The 24,192-nt window shown below is 37.4% G+C and overlaps 1 protein-coding gene and 1 long non-coding RNA gene across 3 annotated transcripts in view; one reads left to right on the top strand and one right to left on the bottom strand.

Moving 5' to 3' along the window:
* Positions 1 to 1,838: 1,838 nt before the first annotated feature.
* Positions 1,839 to 3,557, bottom strand: LOC148677012 (uncharacterized). The gene is made up of 3 exons (XR_015940926.1): positions 3,516 to 3,557; positions 2,981 to 3,068; positions 1,839 to 2,381 (listed from the first exon to the last, which is right to left on the bottom strand). It is a non-coding gene; the product is annotated as an uncharacterized LOC148677012 (long non-coding RNA).
* Positions 3,558 to 12,479: 8,922 nt separating this feature from the next.
* Positions 12,480 to 24,192, top strand: part of ccdc50a (coiled-coil domain containing 50a) — a 31,998-nt gene continuing 20,285 nt past the window's right edge. The window contains exons 1-2 of one of the 2 annotated variants that reach the window (XM_088616681.1): positions 12,480 to 12,775; positions 23,524 to 23,586. In XM_088616681.1, coding sequence (XP_088472807.1) covers positions 12,724 to 12,775; positions 23,524 to 23,586 — 115 coding nt within the window. In that variant the 5' untranslated portion in view covers positions 12,480 to 12,723. The remainder of the gene's footprint in view (positions 12,776 to 23,523; positions 23,587 to 24,192) is intronic. The other variant, XM_088616682.1, reaches the window with a different exon arrangement.

The raw sequence follows: 24,192 nt of genomic DNA, 5'->3' as shown, positions 1-24,192 counted from the left end.
CCTGTCTGTGTCTGTGTCTCATGGAGAGCAAGCTGGGGTATGCAAAAAAAGATGAATTCCTAATGCAAATAATTGTATATGGCTTATAAAGTGATCTTATCCGTTGCAGGGGAGCTGGAACCCATCCCAGCAAGCAATGGGTGCAAGGAGGGATACACCCTGCATGACATGCCAGTCCATCACAGCATGTACAGTGTAAACATTATTTTGTAATTTCACATAATGGGACAGAAAGGTTCGGAAAACTTTTTCAAGGCACTGTATGTAATATACATGTATTATTCTGATAAACCTTGTTTCAGTTACACATTTGGATTGAAGAGAATAATTATTCATAACAATTTCCATCTATTTTAATGATTTTCGCATCAGTCTGGAGGTGGGTTTGTGCCAAACTGTCTGCCATTCTACAGTAAGTACCCATGTGTTCAGATGGATCTATTCCTAGTTAAGTAGGAGACTCTCTTCATTCAGATCAGTAATGCCTACTTTTAGAAAGGCCTCAAAAATAAAAATTACACAAAGTTTGGTTTAGATGAAAAGGGAGTGCATTTTTGTTTTTACCACTATTTATTTTCTGGGTAGGATCAACTTGAAGAAAATGGAAAGCTCACATCTGCCACATGGGGGAGACATTCACAACCTACAGGTTTATGGTCTTACCTCCCAAAAGAAGCTCTTTCAGCTTTTCAGCTCTTTAAAATGAAGCACATATGTCAAAAGTGTGAACTACCATACCATATTTGTGATGAAACTGACAGACTATTGTTTGTGAATTGTCTTTAATTTATGACACCCTCATTAGCAGAACTGTCCCGTGGTCTAACAGTATACAGTATTTGAGGCTCCATAAGGTCAAAATCAGTGCAATGCATGTGAATTCAAGAGGAAGACTCTTAGGTCAGCAGCGATAATAGCTGTGTTTACCTACAGTAGATTGATTCTGAATAGTCCAGGATTAGTGGTTATTTGGGTTAATTCAACTACAGATAGAAAATGTGAAGGAGGTCTCTTACACATATTTGTGTGTAAGAAAACAAAAAGTGCTTTTTGTTTTCAATAATATCGATCTAAGTTTATTTTTTCAACTTTTTATTCTACATGTATCGCACATAAAAATACTCTCTTATTAAATAAATACAATAATAACATCTCCCAAGATTAATGAGTACAATGCAATAAGAACTGGTGAGAATATACTTAAAATATGCATTTCATGTATCTTGTTATCTACACTATAAATGAATACAGAAAAATGACAATTTTGTTTTTATTAGTACAAATAATTATTGTTGGAAATGTTCTGCCTCTTATATACACATTATCCAGTTTTTCGTCTTGGGTTAATTCACATTTATCACCAAACTATGTTTACAGCTTAATGGTAATGGCAATGAACTGTGCTTTTATAATGCAGATAAAAATACAGATCTTTGTTAATCTTCTTTTCACCAAAATGACCACAGATGTGTTGTACACAGGAGGTATCAGAAAGATTTTGGATGAAATGAGCTTCCATTCAGAAGTAGAATGATGTTTTTTTTCTTAATTATAATTGCACAGTTAAACAATGTAGAAAAAGAACTGTATTGACCAAACCATTGAAGAGCTATTGATGTAATCTGCTTGAAACAAAACGCTGTTCAAGATTAAAAAAAAGCAAACAGAAGCTTAAATCAATTTATAATAATTAGAATAAATTGTTTTATAAAAATCATGAGTCTCAGTCACGGAACCACTCTTGAAACCCTACAAGAATGTGAATCATGTCATTTTACTACAAATTAGGGTAATCTTTTTAAATTATTGCAATTCCATAATTTTGCTAAAACATTTTGAAGAGTTAAATATGTTTTTTTCTCTAGAATGCTTATATTTAACAAATTCTATCGTGTTAATTTTATAAATAAAACTAAAGTGGCTGAAGTTCAACACATTTAAATTTCATTAAAGTCTACTGAAAAGCTTTAAAGGTCTTGAAGCTTTTAATTAAGCTTTTCAGTACCTGGGTTCGGCTGTACTATTTCTGGTTACCTTGTTCTTAAAGAATTCACTCATCTGTTTGGTTTTGTTTTCATTTTCTTTGTCAACGGGAAAGCCACAAAAGTATACACAACAGAAACAAACAAATACAGAAATAAGAGTCAGAGCAATCAATATGTTAAAGACCTGAGTGAAAGCTACAAAATTCTGTTTCAATACATGTCCAGCACTAAAGATTATTGTTGCAGGTTCTGTTGTTGCTCTTTAAAGATAATAATACACATCTATGTTTATCTGCACATTATTGTTAAATGGCATCATTAAGTTGACTCTTCTGGCTGGGCTGGTTTCACTGGTCTCTCTTACCATGCCTTACACACAGTATTTCCAAAAACAGGCTGTGGACAAAAACAGAAGAGGAATTTCATTAGCTTCCAAAAGCACATTTCTGAAATATTATTCCAACTTTCCCCTCACCACCATCATCCAACAGGAGATTTTTCAAATCTAAAATCAAATGTTTTACAGCCCTTCATGAAAATGCTGGTTGTGTTATCAGGATTCCAGATGTCGTGTCACCTGCTGTGGATGCTCTGAGGGACATTCTCTTTATTGGTTCTGTTTATAGTTCTGGTTGCTATGCTAACTCACAATTGATAAAAAAAATATGCTGCTTCTGTGAAGACCAGTATTTTTATATCTGGTGGGACTTTAGGCTAAATTAGTAAAACAGAACCACTCTGAATATTCAAATTTATTCAACAAATTCGAACATGGTATAACCAGAGGACACTCACACATAAGGAATACACATTTACTGAGCAAATACGTTAAAAACATCTACCAAATCAATGAGTACAATGGAAAAAAGTAATTTTGAAAATAAATATCATGGTTTAAATATGTGTTTAATTTATCTTCTTAGGTTTTACTTAATACAGGAAACACACATTTTTTGTTCACTGGTACAAATAATTATTGTGGGACTTTTACTGACCTCTTTTGCTGGGGAAGGATACCTCCATTCCTATTGCATTAGTGTCAATGTTCTTCTGTAGTTCAAGGTCTTCTTTTAGAGATTCCAGCTGAAATATATATATTAGTTTAATTATTTGTTTGCCTTAACTGAAAACTACTTAATATTATGTGCATATTAGGATAGGATTCTAGGATTCTAGTCTCAATCTAATCTAGATCAAAATACAGGGTATAGTTTGAAAGCAACATTAATATATCTTATTAATATAGAATCAAATACCACAAGCAACATTAATTTAATCCTACTGCAGTTATATTGGATTATGAATGCTGAAATTGTTGCCATCTCTGTGTTAAGATAAAAATCTGGGTAAATAAAAATTCGAAGTGGTACATCTAATGGGTTTTGGAATTACAGTACATTATACACGAAGCTGAGCTACAGTCTATACTGTACAGTGCATGCAAATTAAATAAACTGAAACATTACAATTCAAGTGCACATGCCCTTTTAAAGCACAGTAATGCTGTTCTGCCAAATCAAATGACAGTACCTCTTCCAGTTCTGCTACTTTCTGAACCATCTCCAGATCTGCTGAAGAACCAAGAATAATGCAAAATAAACAAATAATAAATGCAAACTTTGCCTATTATTTGCAAAACGTAATTATGCAATCAAACATGCAAAAGGTAATTATACCATCACAATAGTGAAAAAGATTGTGTTTATGTTTATTGTACATATTGTATGTACAATATTATATAGTGATTATATTGTAATTATATAGACGTGTAATTATATAGCCTGTAATTGTATCCATTCCACCTATTCCACTAGACGTTCTGTATTTTCCCACTTCAGAGCCTGTTAATTTTCTTCTTGGAATGAAGTACCTGCAAAAATCGGCACTTCTCAGTTCCTCACCCCCTTTCTGTGCCAGACAGCACCAGCGATCTCTCAGCTCTCAACTACAGCCTTCAGTAACTCATAGACTGTATTGAATTACATTTTTTAAGTGTTTTATTTAGGAAGTTTAGAAAATTGTAACCATTTAAAACAAACATACAAACAAAACACAAACGACCCGATAATGAACAAGAAGCACAAACTTACTTGTGGGATTTTACAGTTTTCTTGTTGAGATAAGTATAAAGTCAAACTCTGACAGAATCATAAAGTGATTTGATGTATTAAAGAATAGAATTAACTAAATACAAAGCTCAGTCTTTTTGAAAATGTTCAAGAATTTAGAAAAGAAAAGTATCCTCTCCATTGTTGTTGCGGGGACAATCACATTGAGGCAGCACTTCAAACAGGGTACAATGACAGATTTTCATTCAGTAAATATACTGTACTGTATATTTTTTAGTCACAACCATTCCAAACATCAGTGGTGATTGTTGTGCCTTTGTTAATGTGAACTTTGCTTTTGAATAACCAAAGATACAAAATTTGGAACATGGGGGAATATTCTGAGTACCAGTTCGACCCAGAATTAATGTAACTTCTGAGTGCTGCAAATTTTTAATCATCAGACTGGTAATGAAATGAGTATGAACACAGAATTCACACCTACAAGGTTATTATATCACTGCATATAATATCCACACAGTGTATAAAGAATTAAATGACTTACCATTAACCTCACTGTTTTCAATGGGCATCACATTTTTGTGCAACAGCAGGGCTATCATCTTGTTTTTGGTATCTGACTCTTCATTTGAGCGAAAAAGGTGATTTCCTACATATTTAAAAGATATGTGTATCAGCATACATGAACTACTGTATGCACTTTATCTTAAACTGTGCATTTTTTTGTTTTTGGTTGAATCTACAAAGAAAAAAATACTAAACACTAAAACAACACTGTTATAGAAATGTAGGAGTAATATTTCCAAATATTGACCCCCCCAGGTGCACATGAAAGAGATGGTAAACAGCTCTTCTGCCTTTCTCAACTCCACTTAGGACAAAGCAGTTGTTGATAAAGGAAATAACAGAATAATATAATATAACAGCCATTTCCTGTAAAGGATGTGCAAAAATTAAAGGGCAAAATTCAAGTGTATCTATGTTTTAAGCTGAAAAGGATGCCTTTCCTTTCTATAAATACATTACAAGTTAGCATGTTAGAAGTACAATTGACTTCACTTCAAAATAGGAAAAAAGGTAAACGCTTCAAAAAACTTCATATCATACTACATTATGTACAAACACAGAACAGTCTTACTCAGTGTAACAGTTAACATCTTAACTATAACATCTTAACAACATCAGAAGAGGTGTAATATCATACAAAACTTTGTTGGTACTTAGTCTTATTTTTCACTTCCATATGGTTTTTGACAGTCAATCCATGATATATCATGATCTGAGTACACAGCTGATGTTAAACTATCATGGCAATGTCATTTTGTTTAGAATGGACTGAAAATAGTATTTAGTATCTTATTAGTTTTTGGGGGGAATTCACCAGATTCTCATTACCAAGGTTATATTAATGACAAAGAAGAACTCCATCTGAGCATGACAATTAAACCTGTTTTTTACTGTATATTCCATATCAGTGAAGTGAGTTTTTACCTGCCTTTATAATGTCCAAATGTGGATACATCAAACACAAAGATACTGGTCTTTGACCAATAAAACCCATAAAGGTTTTGTTTCAAAACTTAATACAAGAGCTGTAGTTTTTTACATTTGCAGACAAAACGATTTTTTTCTGTTAGGATACTGCAGGTCAGGTAATCCTTTTGTAATCATTGTCTGTGGAAATCACAGAGGTGTGAAGGCACGGAAGTGTTTTCAAAGGGTTTCAGAAACTGCAATAATGATATGACATGTACTGTAAGTAGGTCCTTCCACTAATCATGTAAAGTAACATGATCATGCATGAGAACATGTTTTGAAGATCTGTAACTTTGTAGAAAGTTTGCAGAGAATAAGTGAAAGGGTTTGCATGACCCACCTTGATTCCAGATGTTCCTTCCATAAACTGTCTCCGTTCCAGTAAGCAGTGGCACAGCTAGAAGCCAGAAGCAAAAATTCACTGAAAATATTCTTTCCATGATGCAAGGAGACACAACCAAGCACTGCAGCCTCACTTGACTCGTCTTGTTTCTCTTCCAACACAAGCCTTAGTTATTTATCAGGAGGCTTCAGTGGGGGTGGGGTGTGCAGAAAGGGGTATGTGCTGTAAATCAATCGCTGGATATTTCAGATTTAGTCTATCGATCTTCTTAAGGAGCGTGCAAAGCGTGACAGACATATGACAAGGCTCTAATGTCAAACCCGGAGTCAATGTATCTTCCACCAGACAGGTAAATAAATTCAGAATTTTCTCATGACGAGAGAAGAAAATATCACTCATGTGGAGGGGTATTATTTATGGTTTTGCCCACAATATTCCGTCACCATCTCTCCAATTTGTTATTAATTGGTAATCCAAAAAGAAAGACAACGGGCTCAGATGGGGATAGCTATAAATTGATTATATCCTAAGTGCAGTTTGCTCAGAGATGTGCTTCTCAATCATAGGTAAAATAGGAGTTTGGACTGTATTGGAAGATATTGAACATTTATCACCAGGTTAAACGCAAGTCCAGTGCGTCACTACTGTGGTAAAGTGACGGCTGCAGTATTTATTTTTAATGTTTTAGCAGATCTAACTCCTGAGAAGTTACTGTGACTTTTATGCCACTCATAAAGGTCACTGGTGACTTTTTTTCTTTCCTGATGACAAAACCACATATTTGAAACTGGAATGATGTCGAACGAGTCCATACAAAAGAAAAGATCAATTCTGGTTTATATTTTCTTTTTGATTACGTGGACTTTTGAGTAGATTTCTTACCATCTTCGTCTTCAAAATCATGAGCACTTAATCTATTATTACTCTTATTTTGTCTAGGTGTAATGATGATGTTGTCATAACCAAGGAAATATTATATGCTACAAAAAATCAAATATATTTGACAAAATAGTCAAAGTTCTTCTGAAATTAATAATTAAAACTTTGGTGTTCTCTTTTTTAAAGGCGCAAAATAAAGATTAGTTCAAAAGATTAAAGCTCAAACTCAATAGACAGTATACCATAGTGCATTCTCAGAACTTTAGATATTGTTTGATTTTGGTCAAATGGTATAATTATTTTATAACACTGGCATGATGATGTGTGAAACCTCTCCGTTTAATATTTTTGTCTTTTTGATTTTATTTAGATCTTTTTTGTGTTTTTGTTTTTACTATGTAAAATGCTCCAAACACTGTTGGCAAGGATACACACTGAAATATCCTTGTAAACTTGTAACAACACTTTGGTTAAAAAAACTATAATTTATTCTTTGTTATTTTCAGGTTGTGTTGTTCATATACACTTAATGACCCACACAGATAAATATTTTACACATGCCTGTCTAATCCACATAATAAGGACTTAGACTATGAAGGCTGTGATATCATGATTGCAAGTTTGGGGCTTCTCTTATTGTGATAAAGTGAAATTTAGTGTAATAATCTGCCAGTATTGCAAAGCATATTATCTACTTACAAAATCAACATTCAATTTCTAGGCCGAATATGGCCCATGTATATCCTATCATTTTGGTAATGATACAATTAATCAAGAACAGTAAGTAATAAGTAATATTGTTAAAATTAGGTTTTGATGTTGATTGATTTCAACTCAATCATTTTATAATTATGTGACCATTACATTGTGGTATTTTAAGCTTTTGGTTTCCAATATTTTGATTTACCGTTTGAGAGCACGAGGCCTGATGGGTCAATAGGTTGAGAGGCCAGCAGACTGTTCATTTTTCTAACTTTAAACTGTCTTGTCAGGCCCCAGCGACAGGAAACACCATTTGTTACTTCTTTTCTAACCTCAATAAGTATTGCTAGCAATATCTGTCTCTCTCCATCAATATGTATCCTTATAGTTAGCTAGTTTTGGGTATGTGGGATCCTAGTTTTCTCATTTTTAATATATTAATTTTGAAGCAACAAGAACTGTAAATGCATCCCTCTAGTCTTCCCTGTCCACCCTCAAAAAATCCAGAAGTACTTACTGGACTATAACAGTTATAATAACAAGAGTCTGTCTAAATCTTTAATTTAGAGAAACACAAAAAGGCAGACAGCATATGAAGAAAGAAAATGAAGAAAGAAAGAGATGTTAAGCAAAACAACATTAGCAAATCAATTGGAAACTTAAGAAGGAAAGAGGAGGGAGAATATACAGTACTGTAACTACAAGCTGCGCTTGGTGAGAAAATACAGTACAGATAGCCATGGACTATAGGTGAGGCTAGGGGCGGGCGCTGTATGTGTGACAGACCCAGGAGCTCGGGCGTCAAGTCCAGGGGGAGAGGCCGGCTCACTGCACTCCGGGCCCAGGCTGCATGCTGGACTCGCCCGGGATCAGGCTGGCAGACTGGAGGACTGGAACACAGGGAAGGGAAGTGCAAGGAAGTTTGGAACAGGACGTGGAAGAGCCATCAGGGATCGGAGCTGTGCTTCTTCCTGAGGGCAGCACATGCAAGAGGGATTCGACCTCCAAGTCCGGGCAAGATACTCCACATTAGGGAGGACACCAAGAGTGGGCTCCTGGAAAAGTGCCTGGATCCAATCAGGCCGGACTTCTCCTGGACCAGGCTGAAGGAGTGTCACCCTCTGGTCCCCTCTCAGCACCAGTTATGATGGGAATGGATCCATCGGTGTCATAAGATCTTAATCAGGAAAATGCCTGAGAAATGGATCAATCTTGGTGCAAGACCAAATCACACTGGAGAAAGTATCAGGCATCTGCCTACACCTTTCACAGGCCAGGTCCACATCTGGATTCATTCTGGCTAATTCCCCTTCAGACCAATGGAAGTGGTGAAGAAATGCTTAAGATGGGTGTATCTGCACCAAGATGTCTTCCAAAATTACACCCACAATGCCAATGCCCAGATCCTGATCCTACAGATGTTTCAAATACATTATTGAAGAAAAATGTAATGCTTTCCAGAGAGCAGAAATTTTTTTCTGAACCCTTTTGTGATTATATCCATTCTACCTTCTTTTAACAAATTCAATAATCATTGTAAACCGGTTTCCTTCAAGATTTTGATCCGAAAATCAAGTCTACTCACAGAGCACGTCCCAGCTATTTCTTCCTTCAACCACCAGGGGGAGATGCTGACTCTGTTAACTGCCACATAAGAGCTCTTCTATATTTAAGCTGTTCATTAAGAAGTGTTTAGACTCCTCAATTAAAAAAAAATTGTGGTAATTTTACTAATTAAAAAATATTATTTAAAGGATTAGTGAGTTATAAACGTTTTAGAAAAGTCTTCCTTAATCACTGATTATCTGACCGCAATCTGTATTCGTATAAAACTTATTATAGCACTGATTATTGATGTTATGTACAGTATGTATGTTTATATAGTTCACAAAATTATTATTTTCTCCCTATGAAATCCCACAAAGCAGTGTCTGGAAATGTTAAGACAGTATGTCATGTGCAGCAGCTTGATGATACACAGCCTGACAAAATTGATATCTATGAGATTTATGAAGCCTTGCAGAAACCTGTATCTGACAGGCCATTCTATAATCAGGTGTCAAATCAAAACAAAGGAATCTGTCCATTAGTAACCTGTAAAATCATTGCACCTGTGCCAGAACGTCCTATCTCTTCTTGCTTTAATGGGATTCGATCAGATGTCGTTTCAATTCTGCTGTTATATGTCAATCCAAAAAAATAAACAAAAAATTGGCATACATGCACGCATCTCAGCATACAGCAAAAAGCTTTCTGGATCCACAGACAAGGAAACTGCTAATCAATACATATCTACAACTGCTCATCAGCCAAGCCCAAGACAACGTGTTTCAGATACAATCTGTCACAGTTCCTTTTTAATGGTTTTAAGCTTTTCTGAATAATGTGGTATTTTTTTGTATTTCTTTACTGTCATTGCCAGCACTGTTCTATTCTATGGTTCACACTTTGTTTTTATCACCCCTTTGAACAACATAATATATGTGGTATTGTAAAAGAAAAATAGACACAGGGAGACAGTTTTAGAACTGTTCATATGAACAGAGTCAGAATAGTAATTATGGGAGCCATCACTATCTTCCCAATTGAAACCCCTCAATCAGGTTCTTAAAAGAGTACAGAAAATTGCTGATCCAGTTATTGTAAAAAAAATCATGGGGGGCTCCAATCTTGCTGCTGGAGAGCCCTCTCCAGCAGGTGTCATAGGAAACCATTAACTCACCAATTTCTAAAGAAGACTTGGAAGAATTTCATTGTAATCAATTAAGCAAGAGATTTGTTGAATGAAGTAATTTAGAGATAAATTCAAATACAAATCTGACTCTCCTTCATGGAAATGGAAATGAAATGGCCTCAAAGGCTAGAGTTCCTTTCACTTAAATAAATAATTTGTTCATTTGATCAATACTTAGAAGCGCTATTACACTTTAAAAAACAGGAGGGTTTCGACAACCTGCTATTTAAGACTAACTGGACTGAGGCTTTCCTGGGCGTCAACCTCACAGCTTCAAGTACTGAGCATTTTGTTTATTTCCCTAATTACTTACATAATTACATGGGGAAACTTAATGTTCATTTATTAGGGAAATGACAACAGAGTAGATCATGTTGGCATAAAACCTTGCTGCCTATTCACAAGACAACCACCATCTTGTTGCGGAGTCAATTCCAGGAAACCAAAGAACAAACCTTTCATTGAATTTGTTTTGGGAAAGTCTTTTCTGTTAAAAAGTCTAGAATACATTAAGCGTATAAAGCTTTTGTGAAAATAGTAAGTGGAAGAGCTAAAGCAGTATTCAATTCTGCCTTCATGCACAATGTGTATAACACTCTACTCGGCCTCTTGCCTAGTGGTTCATGGAACAGCCCTTAAGCTAGTAGTTACAAATATTTGGTAAACCATTTTGTATGACTGCGGGAAACAAAAACCACATGACATATAAATGACAGATATTGATGTTTTGGTTTGCTTTTTTTTTCCTGGAACAGCAGCAGGGGACTATAATAATGTTTTGAGATGAAAAAGAATTTCACGAACTGGGGTATGTTAACCCCTGGTTGGTGTCCTTTCTTAAAAGGGGGAAAACAAACTGAAGACAGGAAATGGATAATAAAGTTTGGCTCAGAGCCTACATTAAGGCTGAAATCAGTAACAGAAGTCAAATACTGAAACTATTGCTAGTTTTCCATTGCTGTTTGGAGTCAGTCAGTTCTTGCTTTGGTTAATTCGTTAAGAGTATTTATTTGACCTGAAAGTCTGCCCGACTAATTCTTCTTAACAGATTCACAGGTCTGAATTGCAGTTCTGATTACTTTAATCTTCATTCAGGTACAGCAAGGCGCTAGATTTTATATCCTATTTTATCACTTTGCCACCTTGGATTACATCCCTGTTGGGTGAAAATGGGCATGGGATCATGAATATCCCTAATATGGGCAGGACCTCATTTAATTCATTCATTCCAAAGATTGCACCATTCACTATAAAGGGCCATTTGCAGGAGCCTCTGGTTGGGATAGACACCCCATGGTCCACGAGCACCATGCATCCTGACTTTTTTTTTACATCACATCATGTGTAAAATTCCTCGCATCGGATTCCACCACTGCGCCCACATGTTAAGGGTTTTTGACTCTGCCCAGCCAGAGATCCAGTAAGAGCCTGGGATGAACTGGCAATCTCAAGGCCTAAGGAGCTCTCCATCTGTTATCAGATGTTGCCAGCAGAGTTACTGATTGGGGTATTCCTCTGTTTTGTGCTAGAAAACACAGAAATGGGTTTAGATAGCAAACATGCAGACATACACAACCACAAACACACTTCTCTTTTAATTGTGTGCAACACCAGGTTTAACTGAAGGAAAGTCAGCAACACATATCTAATATTCAAGCACTTGAAGATTAGATCAAAGAGGTAGAAAGATTAAGAGGTGTGAGTGTGGATCTGCATGAGGTGAAGGAACACGTAATGGTTTATCTCGCACTGAAAAGGTGGAAAATCAAGGAATTACTTGTGCAAAATAGTTTTGTGTAAACTAAAAAAGCAACCTGCTGAAGATGTGAATATTATTTTTTTAAATAGATTCTACATAACAGTTTGAATCAGAATTTGTATTTCCGAAGAAGGCCCTGCAGTTCACAATGAAAGCACATCCTCTGCATGAGTGGGACTGTACAGTATTTATTGTACCTGTTACGGCATTTCTATACATGATCTAAATACGCAAAGTAAAAAATGTACATAAATGACCAAATTAAACTAATGTTAGTTTGATTAAACTACATATTTAAAAACCATTTTCCTAGAAAGCACACAGTTTTAGAGAACAACAAAATTCATCACATGAAAGAGAGAAGTAGAGGTGGTGATTTGTGATCAAAGCCAAAACATCAGCCAGATGAGTTAGCTTTGAGACCTTCCCAGTTCCGTTCGAGTACCGTGCTTGTCCCCCCCGGCTCTCCGTAGCTAAATTTCAGCGTTTTCCTCATTGTGTTAACATTGCATCAAATGCACGTCTGCATAGAGGGAGAGAAACCGAGAAATTAGCTTGCCAACCATTGAGTTGGGCGACAGAGCAAATCAAAGAAGCGCCTGTGTTCACAGCGTAAATCGGACACCTGCCAGAAAAAACTATCAATCTGTCTTGTGACGCTGGGAGATCGAATTTCACGACGCAAGATAAACAGCTACTACAATATTATCAGCAACATGGCAGATTTTACTAGTATTGATCAGAATAAACTACCCGGAGTGAAGGAAGGTAGGTTTTATGTTTATGCTTTATATTTTTGCTGCCGTTAAGACCATAGCTAACAGAGATTCATTTTATAGCATTTTGAATTCTGGAAACAGGTGTTCCCTCATTTCCAGTGCGTGTGCTAAAGGACACTTAAGTGTATCGTCAGTATCGCCCTTTCATTTTTAAGATATGCAGTTTCCTTGTTTAGGTGGTGCCGCATATATTTAATAAGAATCCGATAGTACAGTGGTGCCGTTTTTATTTCACGAAATCCTCAGATATATGCGAGTTTCTCGTTGTACTGCCTTGTCCATTTTGTGTATGCACAGTATATGATGAGCTGCTGAGTATGTATATGGGTTGGTGGAGAGGGGTGCTGCTATTTTGTATTTCTTTTTCGCATTGAGTTATTAACATCTGGGGACAATTTCTGAGCAGCCGCGTGTTAATTTGATTCACATGCATTAATTTATTAATTGTCTTTTCTTATATGGTTGTAGTAACTACAACATCTGGTCGTGTGTGAAAACAATGGGCTCTGGTCGCCCATCTGCCAGTGGCTCGGTTGATCGTCTCGTTTGTCTCGTCTTGGATAGCCCCAAAAGCCATCAAGCTCAGATTTACTGTTGCCTGCCTGCCTGTCTTTAAATGAGCTAAGATGGTCATAAAAAACACGCACGTTTAATAAACCCCAAGGCCCTCTCTCTTTGATTAGTATACTGTATGTGTAAAAGGTACTTTCTGCTTTGTTCTCTTCCTTTGAAGGCGATGGATTGAAGGAAGTTGTAAGATGTACAGTAGATACATAATGTTCACTTGAGTGAACAATTTATTTGTAGATTGTGAACTGCCCTTTTAAAATCTGGAGCAAGCCGTGAAAAACGCGAAACTTAACTGCATTTATATATGTGATGCATCGGTGATAGAGTCCCATTACTTGATGCGGGATTTTTCTCCCGCATTGCCCAGCTGCGTTTGAGTCACCTGTTTGTTATAATATGCGGTCGCGATTTGGGGCACCGCCAATTGTATGGCTGGCTATTGACCAAATAAACTACACTTGTTATTGAGATTAATGTCGTAACTGCAGTCGTCGATAAACAGTCGATCTGCTTTAAATTCTAATGTACCTGTGAAATCCAGCAGTTCAGTGGTATTTTAAACCAGACTTTATTAATCAGGATCACGGCATACTCTGTTAATTATTATCACTTAATGATGGCCTTGTGGTAAGACAGAGGTGACTTTTCTAAATGCATGTTGATTATTCCCTAGTATCTGATTTCCATGTATGTGCTCCTCTAATTCAGTTCGAATAATTGCTTCCATAACCTTACTTGTAATAGAAGTCAACTTATTGGTCTATAATTACTTGGTTTAGATCTCTCACCCTTTTTATTGATGGTTACATGACTGCACAGAGTAATGGGTTCAGTAGCTTTGATAGGGTCGATAATGTTGTTTAACTGATAGTCAAAATTGTGATGAGTGTTTGTGAAACTCAAATATACCTTTGGCTCATAAACTCTGGAATGCCTTTAGAACATTATTATTTCCAAACACCATATTTGTGAGGGATTCACAACCTCTGTTGCTCACTCAATTCAAATGTATTGGATTGTTCAATTTCATGTTAAATTATGTAACTGAGAACTCAGCTGGATAAAATATCAGCAGGTCTATGAGTGTATTAGGAGACAAGACATGCATTAATTTTTGTTTCTTAAAATACATTTGTACAAAATATTTTATCGTAAACATTAAGGCAGTATTTTTTTTTTCATTCTAGCCTCTTTGTTACAGAGAATGAATGCATAACCGAACAGACAAATATATTTGCCTGACTTGGTCAGTCTCTGAAATGTCTATTGCTGTTCATTTTGCAATGATATTCAGCTGTCTGGAAAAAAACTTGGCTGAGAAAGCAGCATAACCGAAAAGTAGAAAGTGTCTAGTTTCCAAAGGCACTTTTTAATAAGGAGCCAACTGAATCTCTTGACTTCCTGTCTCAACAAAATTTGTACGACTGATAAGAGCAGCACTGTTTGGCAATTCTAGTACGTGTCTTTACCACAAATACTTAACAGATTGAATGGATAACTAGACGCCTGTTTGCTAATACAGCGTTTCATACTAATTGTGATTTTCATACTACTCGAGATGGTAGCGAGAGAATGGCAGTTGCGTCAGAGTTTATTTTAATGGAAGAGTAACCTCTCTGTTCTTTTTCTGTATGAATGTGTTGCACAAATACCATTGTTACACATTATATGGGTGATTTATGGCGCACATATTATGGGCTATGAAAAGTAACATATAGCATTATTGGGAACCTAAAAGGGACTATATAATTATGTTTGGGAAACGCATAAATAGGCTAAATATAAGATATGTTATACTCTAATATATATGCTTGGGCAATCATACTTTGTGGTACTCCTCACAACATATATTTATATTTTTTTAAGAAAGCCATTGAGGTCTCGCTACCAATTTAATTACCCAAAAGGAGTAAGAGGGAAGGGGAAACTTCACCTAGAAGGAATGACCAAGGTTTGGAAATAATAGTGACGCAAAACCAAGAGGAGTTGGAAATCACCCAAGAGGGAGTGATTGCATGTGTTATGTTAGCGTGAGGCTGTATAAAAGAGAGCCTCTGAGTTGGGACAGGCAGTTGCTCCATGGACCAACTTGGCTTGTTTCTTTTGTAATAAAGTCTATCCTGAACTCACAAGCTCCGGTGTCTGGAAATTATCTTTGAGAATAAACCACGACAATTACTGTCAACAGTATCGTTTGCCCTCTCCTTTTAAAATCTGAACTGAAGACATCTTTTGTTTACCTCTGCCAACATTTTATATGGCTTTGTAGTTCGTTTTAATACCTCCAAAAATAAACACATTAGATAAAAAGCACACAGACAACAGTGTTCACTAGACTTTCTGGCATCTGTGATATCTACTTCCCAATTACCACATATCCATTTAATGCATTTTGAAGTGATACTTGATTGTAAACCAATACTTTTCCTATTCTTAAATGAATGGGTAGCTTTGGGAAACTAGTGGTTTGCATGCCTGACCTTGTATGACTCCATTATTGGGTCAGATATGTCACTCCTTCAATGCTTCACATGTAAGCCAGCCACGTCTTTAGGCTTTCTTCTGTGGTGGGGAGGCGGGGTTAAAGGCATCGGTATGAGAACAGTGACAGCCTGTGCAATGATACTGAAGCCTTTCACATCAGTCACATCAGAGCATCCTAGCTGTCATACAAGTATGGGGATTCAGAACTTGTCAACACATGGCTATCAGAATTACATAAAATGCAGAAGTTCATCAGTCTCACTGGAATTTTACCCACTCTTCTGTTTTTCTGAAGATGCTGTCTCACCTACAATTGAAGATATTTAAATACAATAGCAAATCTGTGATTTCATGTTTTGGTTGCATGTATGGTTGTTTAGTTCCTATCAGACTGTATAGCACAGCTACTCAGATCAGATATGCTGCTTAACCAAGACAAGAACTGGTGGGCACTGTATGTAGGTAAGGTCCCCTTTTCAGGCCATAAAGGCCTATGGGGGAATGGGAGGCAAGGGCCACAATTTTCTCAACCCTCCAACACTGGAGGTGGAGGTGATGTGGTCAGCATCACACTCCAGCTGGCCTATTACCCCCGGAAGGATTAACCCACGGTACTCATTTGGAAAGCAGGCTGAGTTGACCTGGGAGCCATCTAGAAGGAATTAGAGTAAGCTACACCGCTTGCCCCTACCTGGGATTGAACCGGGACCTTCCAGTCAGGAGCTACAGTAGATGCCCTTGCCGTCTGAGCTACCACGGCTCGCAGGACAAGACCTGCCTATGTCATTTGTCTGATGCAATCTTGACTCCATTCAGCACACCAGAAGCTGCTGAATAATATTACTGTAACCCACATGCTTGGATTTCTCCTTGTCTGCATTGACATATTCAGAGAGGATTAACGAGTGGAATAACAGAGGTGTCTACAAAAGGATGTTTTCTCACCACAAAGTTACGTTTTGTTTTTCCACATTCTGGGCGTATGAAGTGTAAGATTTAAAAAAAAAGGGGGAATCCCGCTGTATATTGCTTACAAACCATCCTTCTTTGTGTTACCCATTGCATTGGTGTTGTGTCACTGGTTTTCAATATCGGGTTTAGTTTGCTCTTTTTGAGCTTTTCATTCTACTGTGGTGGTTGTATGCAATAACTTTTAACTTTTTGAAGTGAGCAAGTCTCCTCTGTAGTTGGCAACATTTATTTGTCGATATTCTGTGATCAAAGCAGGTTATGATAAAGCTGTTACTAAACCACCAGGTGAATATTGAACTGCAAAAGACGGAGCTGGAGAGTATTTATATAACATTATGTGAGTTTGCTCTCCACTGTAATGTGACATTATTGCAAAAAAAAGCTTCCTTAAATCATGTCTAAACATATCCAGCACGGAGCCAAATGTGTTATAGATCAACACCCACCCCTCCACCAGTGAGACCCAGAGATTATGATGTAGGCCTGTTTTATTATTATTTTTTACTGTTCAGTAGCTTTCTGTGAAATGAAATACTGGATGTCATCAGTTCTGGGCTGCCAGTGCTTCTGTGGCCCTGGCAGATATGATACCTGCTGAAACAGAGAAGCCAGTGGCTTGTGAAATTTACACAATTACTTGTTAGGCTGCTGTTTCTCAATTACATGGGTCAATAGTGATGCTAAGTATCTCTTTTCATAGCCTGTTAGCATTACTATTCATTGGATTTCCATGTTCTAATAGCAACAGCTACTACATGAAGGACTTATTTTCCTAGGAATAGAATTCCTGTAGTTATGGATGGAAAGTAGCTCTTCTCTGTTAAATGTCATGGGTGTTACCAAGTAGACAGTCAACAGCCTTATTTTTGAGATTTCATCTCTCTGCCATCATACCAACATTGTCCACAGATATTTTTTTTTAATTTCAGTGGTCTGCATACTGCGTGTATAATTACTTCGTAGTTCGAATGTGTGATGCATGACCTCATTCTATCTTGTTGAATTCCGTTTTGGACGGCTTCTGAGAGATGTGATTCACCGTGCCAGACAAAATGAATTTGGAGGCTGCTCCAGCAAATCTCGGTGAAGGTCTGATTGTCAGAAGGCTCTTCTCCATCATGGTGATAAATAAATAAATTGGCGTGTAACGCTTGCAGATCACATATATGCTCCTCTCTGTTGGAATGTAGTGTTGTGTTCACTTGTTGCAGTTGTGATTGGTGGAAAGTATTCACGCTGAACAATAATTACTTTAATTGCATGGATGGTGAAATCGATGAGTCACAGAAACAGACAAACATTAAAATTCTAATGCGCTTATGTACTGTATAGGAATCTGTGGTTGTATTGGGATTTAGGCTTAAGAAAATCAATATAGCTTTTTAAAATGCGTACTGTATGTTGCCTTGACTATGATTAAATACTTCATTATAAGTAATTAAGCGCTTCTGGTACTGCTCCTGATCAACTGTGCAGTGAATTGTGCAGTTATTTTCCCAGCTGTTGCGAGACAGTAGCACATTGTATAGTTCAGGGAAATGTTGTCGTCCGCAATCGTCCAGAAGATGCACAGAAAAATCTCGGAGGGCCTAGGAAGCTTCCTGTGGTGGTTTCAATACCAAGGCCAGGAAATTCAGGCACCTGTTCTGCATGTGTGTTATTTTAATTGCAGACTGAGGATTAAAGTGGAGAGTGGTTTTGAATTATTAATGTAGCCTATAATAGCGTTTCAATTATGCAGGATGGTTATGATTTCTATTCTTTCTCATTTTTCCTTTATTTTGATTGGCTAAATTATGAATATTAACTATCATACTCTGTGGCTAACAGGTTATTTAGCTCACTGTTAACTAACAGTATATGTACAGTATTTATCCTGTCTAAAACTGCATATGAAGGCCTCATATGCAGACTGCATGGTATCAGTGTGCTGTATTAATCAGTTCTGATTGTTTGAATATAGGAGCTAAAGCTATGTAACGTCATTTGACCCATCAAAGTATGTTGGAATCTTAAATTTCTATTCACGCTTGTCAGAAATGATATTTGACAACCCTTATATATAGTAAAGATTATCTGTCCATCCATTTTCTAACATGCCATTCGTTTCATTAGAAATGATATCAAGGTGAGTGGGGGTTATTCAACCTAAATTTACCTTATTTGAGGTAAAAGCTCCAAATGCAAAATATTGAAGTCAATCAAAATCCTACAGTCATGTGTTTGCATTGACGTCGCTCAGAATCCCCTAATCAGGCCTGAACTACTGTCATGGCTGACAGAAACTGAGCGGTCAGGTGGGATTGTAACATAACCTGTCCAATACAGTATATAGAATATATATACAGTAGAGTAATTTATTGTGTATTATTCCTGAGAGATTAAGAGAGAGATTTAATTCCATTTTTAATGTTTCTCAGTATATAAGTGTACTGATACAGCATAACCATTACCAGTGTACAAGTACACAAGTAATCTAACAAGTTCATTAAAAGGTTAAATTGAGAAGTTTTTTGGAAGGCTTAACCCAGTGTTACAATTAAATCAAATAAGTGCCACAAGCCTAATGAGAAACGGGCAGGCCACTTGCTCCTGTTTTTGTCAATTAGTGATTACTTGTCCGTTTAGCTCTGATTTGGCCATCTCCGGACGTGGTAAACAAAAGGAAAAAAGCCGGATTAACAGTGCAGTTAAGTGATCTTGATTTGATTTGCGGATTTCAGCTAATTGTCCTTAAATGCGCTGTATTTGAAAGGACCCCAGCTTGTGTGCTCGCAGCCTTTGCGATCACATAATCCCATCAGTGCCGAAGGAGTTGCGCGTGAGTGGGCCGTGTGAGGACAGGCGGTGTGGAGTGGTCTCTCTATCTTTTCCGAAGCTTTCCAAATCATTGCAGCACCAGCTGTGTGAACCACTGTGCAGAGGGGCTGTGGCAGCTGTTTCTGCTTGGTCTGCTGGAACTGCCTTGTTATAGTTTTATAGCAAGCATTTAATACTCTTTTAATACCCTGTTTCGTTTTATTCTCCTCCACTGTTCTTAACGAGCTCCAAATGCCTGGGTAGCACAGAGTGTAATGACATTGCATGTTTGTGCAACCAGTGGTTACAAAGTAAGAGGTCTTTGGCACCATTCATTGAGTTTATCTGTTTGCTGCTGTTTGTACATTCTTTGGCAGCAAGTGCTGTGGAGGACATAGATTCTCTTGTTCCAGGGGGTTGTTTTTTCTAATTGGGTGTAAAGTCTTTTTTCTTGAAACCAATGACCACATCGTTTCTGTCTGGATCGTAACATCAAGAAAACGGTCTGTGATAACTGTAGTAAAAGGATGTGAGATATGCAGTCCCAGGCTCCTTATCGTGTACAACTATTTGTTTGTAAAAACGCCTCTGATGTCGTTCAGTCTGGGTGTTGAACACTTTGTGGGTTTTTTATAGTCGCTTGACATTAAACCTAATCGTCATATCTTTAAGGAACCATGGCTGCAAGAAAAAAAAAAACATTTGAAATGTTAATTGCCCTGACAGATCAGGTGCCTGTTGAATAAGCACCTGATTAAAGCATGGAACTCTGTCACTTTCAACATCCATTATTCATGAAAGTAAGGCTGACAAAATGTTTTAAGATTTTAGAAACATCTTTGTTGTCCATCCAGCAAAGGATGGAAATTTGTCTTTAGCATCGCAACACAATACTACAAAAAAAACACCACTCAGCATAAAATAATTACACATTAAAAACCAACAGTAATCCTAGACATGCATCAATACATATACACATCTTGCTCTGCCCATATCACACTACCATTACACATAATCTGATAGCTTCACGCAGGTAACAGTCATTTAGCTTCATTTAGCACTTGCAAGTACTGATAATGCTAAATACATCAAAGTTCTCTAGCTGTCAGTATCACCCACACCTAAAAAGTTTTTTTTTAAATTGTTGCACTGTACAGATTTAAAATTAAATAACATACTCATATACCAATCACTGAGTTGACGGCATGCTTTCAAATTAAAAATGGCACAATGCTTTGGTTTGCCTGCGGCGCGTATCCTTTTCATACCACAACTTAATTAAATTACAGACAGGGAAGAGAAGGCCATCTCCTGAATTAATTACTTTAGCTTTATCACGAGGAGCAGATTGCTTCATGAGTTGCTTAATTGTTGAGCTCTTCACGAATGGCTGCACGAGTGAGGAACGCTTTAAGCCGGCTGACACAGCGGGGCTGTGTCCGCCTGCAGGAGCTTCTTCATGAGCTGTACCCGCAGTGGCCTGTGCTGATGGGGATTCCCCTGAGAAGCTGAAAGGGTGATGGTGTCAGTGGCTGAGGTATGCGCGACTGTGAATTTATAATTAGAAGCTGTAATTAAGCAGAGAGACCCAGAAGCGGACATCAGGCGCAGTATCGTGGAGCTGTTGTGAAAGGCGTGCTCATTAGCCTGCCATTCCCAGCGAGGTATCGAGGTGGAGATTGAGTAGTGCTCACTTGTTTTAATATACAGGATGTGGCGCGGTGTAGCAGTAAGAATGGCTTTCTTTACTGACTTTACACTTGAGAAGATGTAAAGCCAAGCAGAGAAAAAAAGACCGAGCATAATTTAAATTAGCCCACGGATGTGACCTTAAACACTTTTGCATTTTCAAACTTACATTTAAGTGCTTGACGATGTTTCTCGCAAAGTTCAAGATGAGGACAGAGATGTGATATTAGCCATAGAAGCAATAGAGCCACATGACTGCTGTGCTGCTTTTTCTAAGCTGCTTAGGCAGTCTTCTGAGGAGTTAATCTATTTTCCTGTCTTCTTAATGTAGGCTTTCTGTTCTTCTTCCGTGGGCCAATAAAGAGCACATACATGAATTAAGAGCTCTGCTCTCTCCTAGCAATCGTCTCACTTCCTCCCAAATATTTTGAAAACTGCCTCAGTGCAAATATGACCACTGTCCAATGTCAAAAATTCCTTTGTGGTGTTTTTCCCTGGCTAACTTGCTTGACAAGTTTTACTTTCATAGTTGACAATGAAGCAGATAAGATTTGTTTTGCATCACTGAGCTAAAGCTTTGAATCCTACAGTATATAAGGTAATGTCTATCTAAGTCTTCACTCTTCAATCAAGTGCTATACGTTTTTTTTTTTGGGGCTGTTCAAAACTTCTGTATTTTTTCATAGGAATAGGTGGGTTTGTTCAGCATAAATCACAAAAAAATAAACTGCATCGGAGCATAACATCTATCATTATTTTTTTTTGTGACTACACAAATACTCTTGGGAGGTACGATGACACAGTGTTTAACATTGCTGCCACAGTGTGTGTGTGTGTGTGTGTGTGTGTGTGTGTGTGTGTGTGTGTTTGTCTCATGGATCCTGTCCATGGTGAACCCCACCTTGCGCCTGTTGCTTGCCAGGATAGGCTTTGTCTCCCCCATGACATTGAACTGGATGAAGTGTTTAGAAATTGGATGGATGTTCAGGGTGTCACACATGTACAAAGGCAATAAATGCATTTCGGTTTAACTAGAATAACAAACCACTAGAGTGCTTTTGCCACAATCGTATGGGTATTAAATGACATAGTTGTAGTTAAGTATTATCTGTGGACAGATTACTTTACACCCAAGTCTGACATTACAAAAGGTGCAGCTTTATGTTGGAAAACATGCTGTGTGTAAAGAAAAGAAATGGGAATTTTGCCATCTTTTGACAGGAAAGTTTGGGGTCAACTTTGTTTTAGAATCCCCAAAACCTGGTGTGGTATGATTCTCCATATGTTAATGTATATAATATAATAAGCAGTCACTGCAGTTCCTGTGTCCTTTGCTGTATACTGAGAAAAGTGAACTTATCAAAACCCTACAGTAGCATGCATTCAAAGCAGTCAGTGACTGTAAACAGAACCTGTTTGCTTTCCTGAAGTTCCCTCGATATGGTGCTATTTCACCGAAACTCAGTGCTAATGTGTGCAGCAGAGCTGCAAGCCGTGGCTGCTGAATTTAGACTGGACCTTAGACAAGCCCTCACACATTGCATCTGCTCAACCACAGTTTCACTTTGTTTTAATTTGGTCATTTTTATTTTTAAACTTTAGAGCTAGATGAATAGTTAGTAGTAACAGTTCCTCTTTGCCTTAGACACAGAGGGTGACCACCGGGAGTGATCGCCCTCAACTGATAACGATAAACTGGCAAAACTTCAAGCTGAATCCGACAACAGGCAAAAACCTTCGCTGTGATCTTACCAAAGAAGGCCTAGTTAAAAGACTTGCACACACTGGGCTGTCAAATAACATCCTCATATTAGAATGACAGGACTAGAAGATTTTTTTTTTCATTTTGATAAACAAATGTGAACAGTTTGCAATGTGGAATAAATAGTGACAAAGTAGGATTTTATTTGTTATGTCAAATGAGTTTAGTATTATCTCATATTAGGATTTAGTGAGGACCAGTTGAAGGTCAAATACTGTATGTCAAAATGTGTTAAAGCATAAAATCTTAAGGGGGTGTAGTTTTCCTACACTGTAACTGAGATGCCTAGCCCTCACCTACCACTGCGACCTTCTGAGTAATTCCAGTCTAGTCTGCGAGGAGATGGCCTGGCTCGGTCTTGTCTTGGAACGCAGGACTCGGAAGTTGCTTTCGGGTTAACGTACCTCTGTGGTGAAGTGTGGTCTGCGACTCCACTAACCCTGTTTCTGTCTTGTTGGCAGTGTGCCGGGACTTTGCAGTGCTGGAGGATCATGCCCTCGCTCACAATCTACAGGAACAGGAAAGTATGTCCCTCTCTGTCACTTTGTCGTGGAGTGTTGGGCTCTAAACTGAAGCTGGGGAATACGAAGTCCAGCAGGTTTCTCATAAAAACCTGCGTTCTTCCTTCCCAGGAGAAACTGAGACCAAAAATTAGCCCTTGTTTCGTTCTTAGTATTCATAAGTATTTGCTGTTAGAAGATAGCACTTTAGAACAGGACTGATTCATTTAATCATTTATTCGACTTTAATTTTTTATGTTAATATAGATGAAAGCAAGTTATTTAGTGATGAAAATAGCTAAATGAAAAAGGGAGTTATTTCTCTAATCAGTTTCACATATTGAGGACAGCATTTTGAAGCATTGATCCTACAAAGTGATTCGTGCAGTTATGCATTGTGTTAGAACTGCAGAGATGATCATGTAGTAATCAAATTTAAAGTCTATGTATTTGTATGAGTTTTCTTCAATGAAATCATTTTCATTTGAAAAATACCATGTTTTATTAAGCTTTGTTGAATTTGGTTTATTCAATGTCTTTAAATCAATGTCTTTTTCCCATTAAGGTGATTTAAAAGTAAAGGGCATTCAGAGCGTCTGCATGTTTAAATAATGACCAGTATTAAAATGT

This window comes from Lepisosteus platostomus, chromosome 2, assembly GCF_059453375.1.
Source record: "Lepisosteus platostomus isolate fLepPlt1 chromosome 2, fLepPlt1.hap1, whole genome shotgun sequence".
NCBI lineage: Eukaryota > Metazoa > Chordata > Actinopteri > Semionotiformes > Lepisosteidae > Lepisosteus > Lepisosteus platostomus.
The sequence above is the reverse complement of the archived record's forward strand: the minus strand, read 5'-3'. Positions and strand labels throughout refer to the sequence as shown.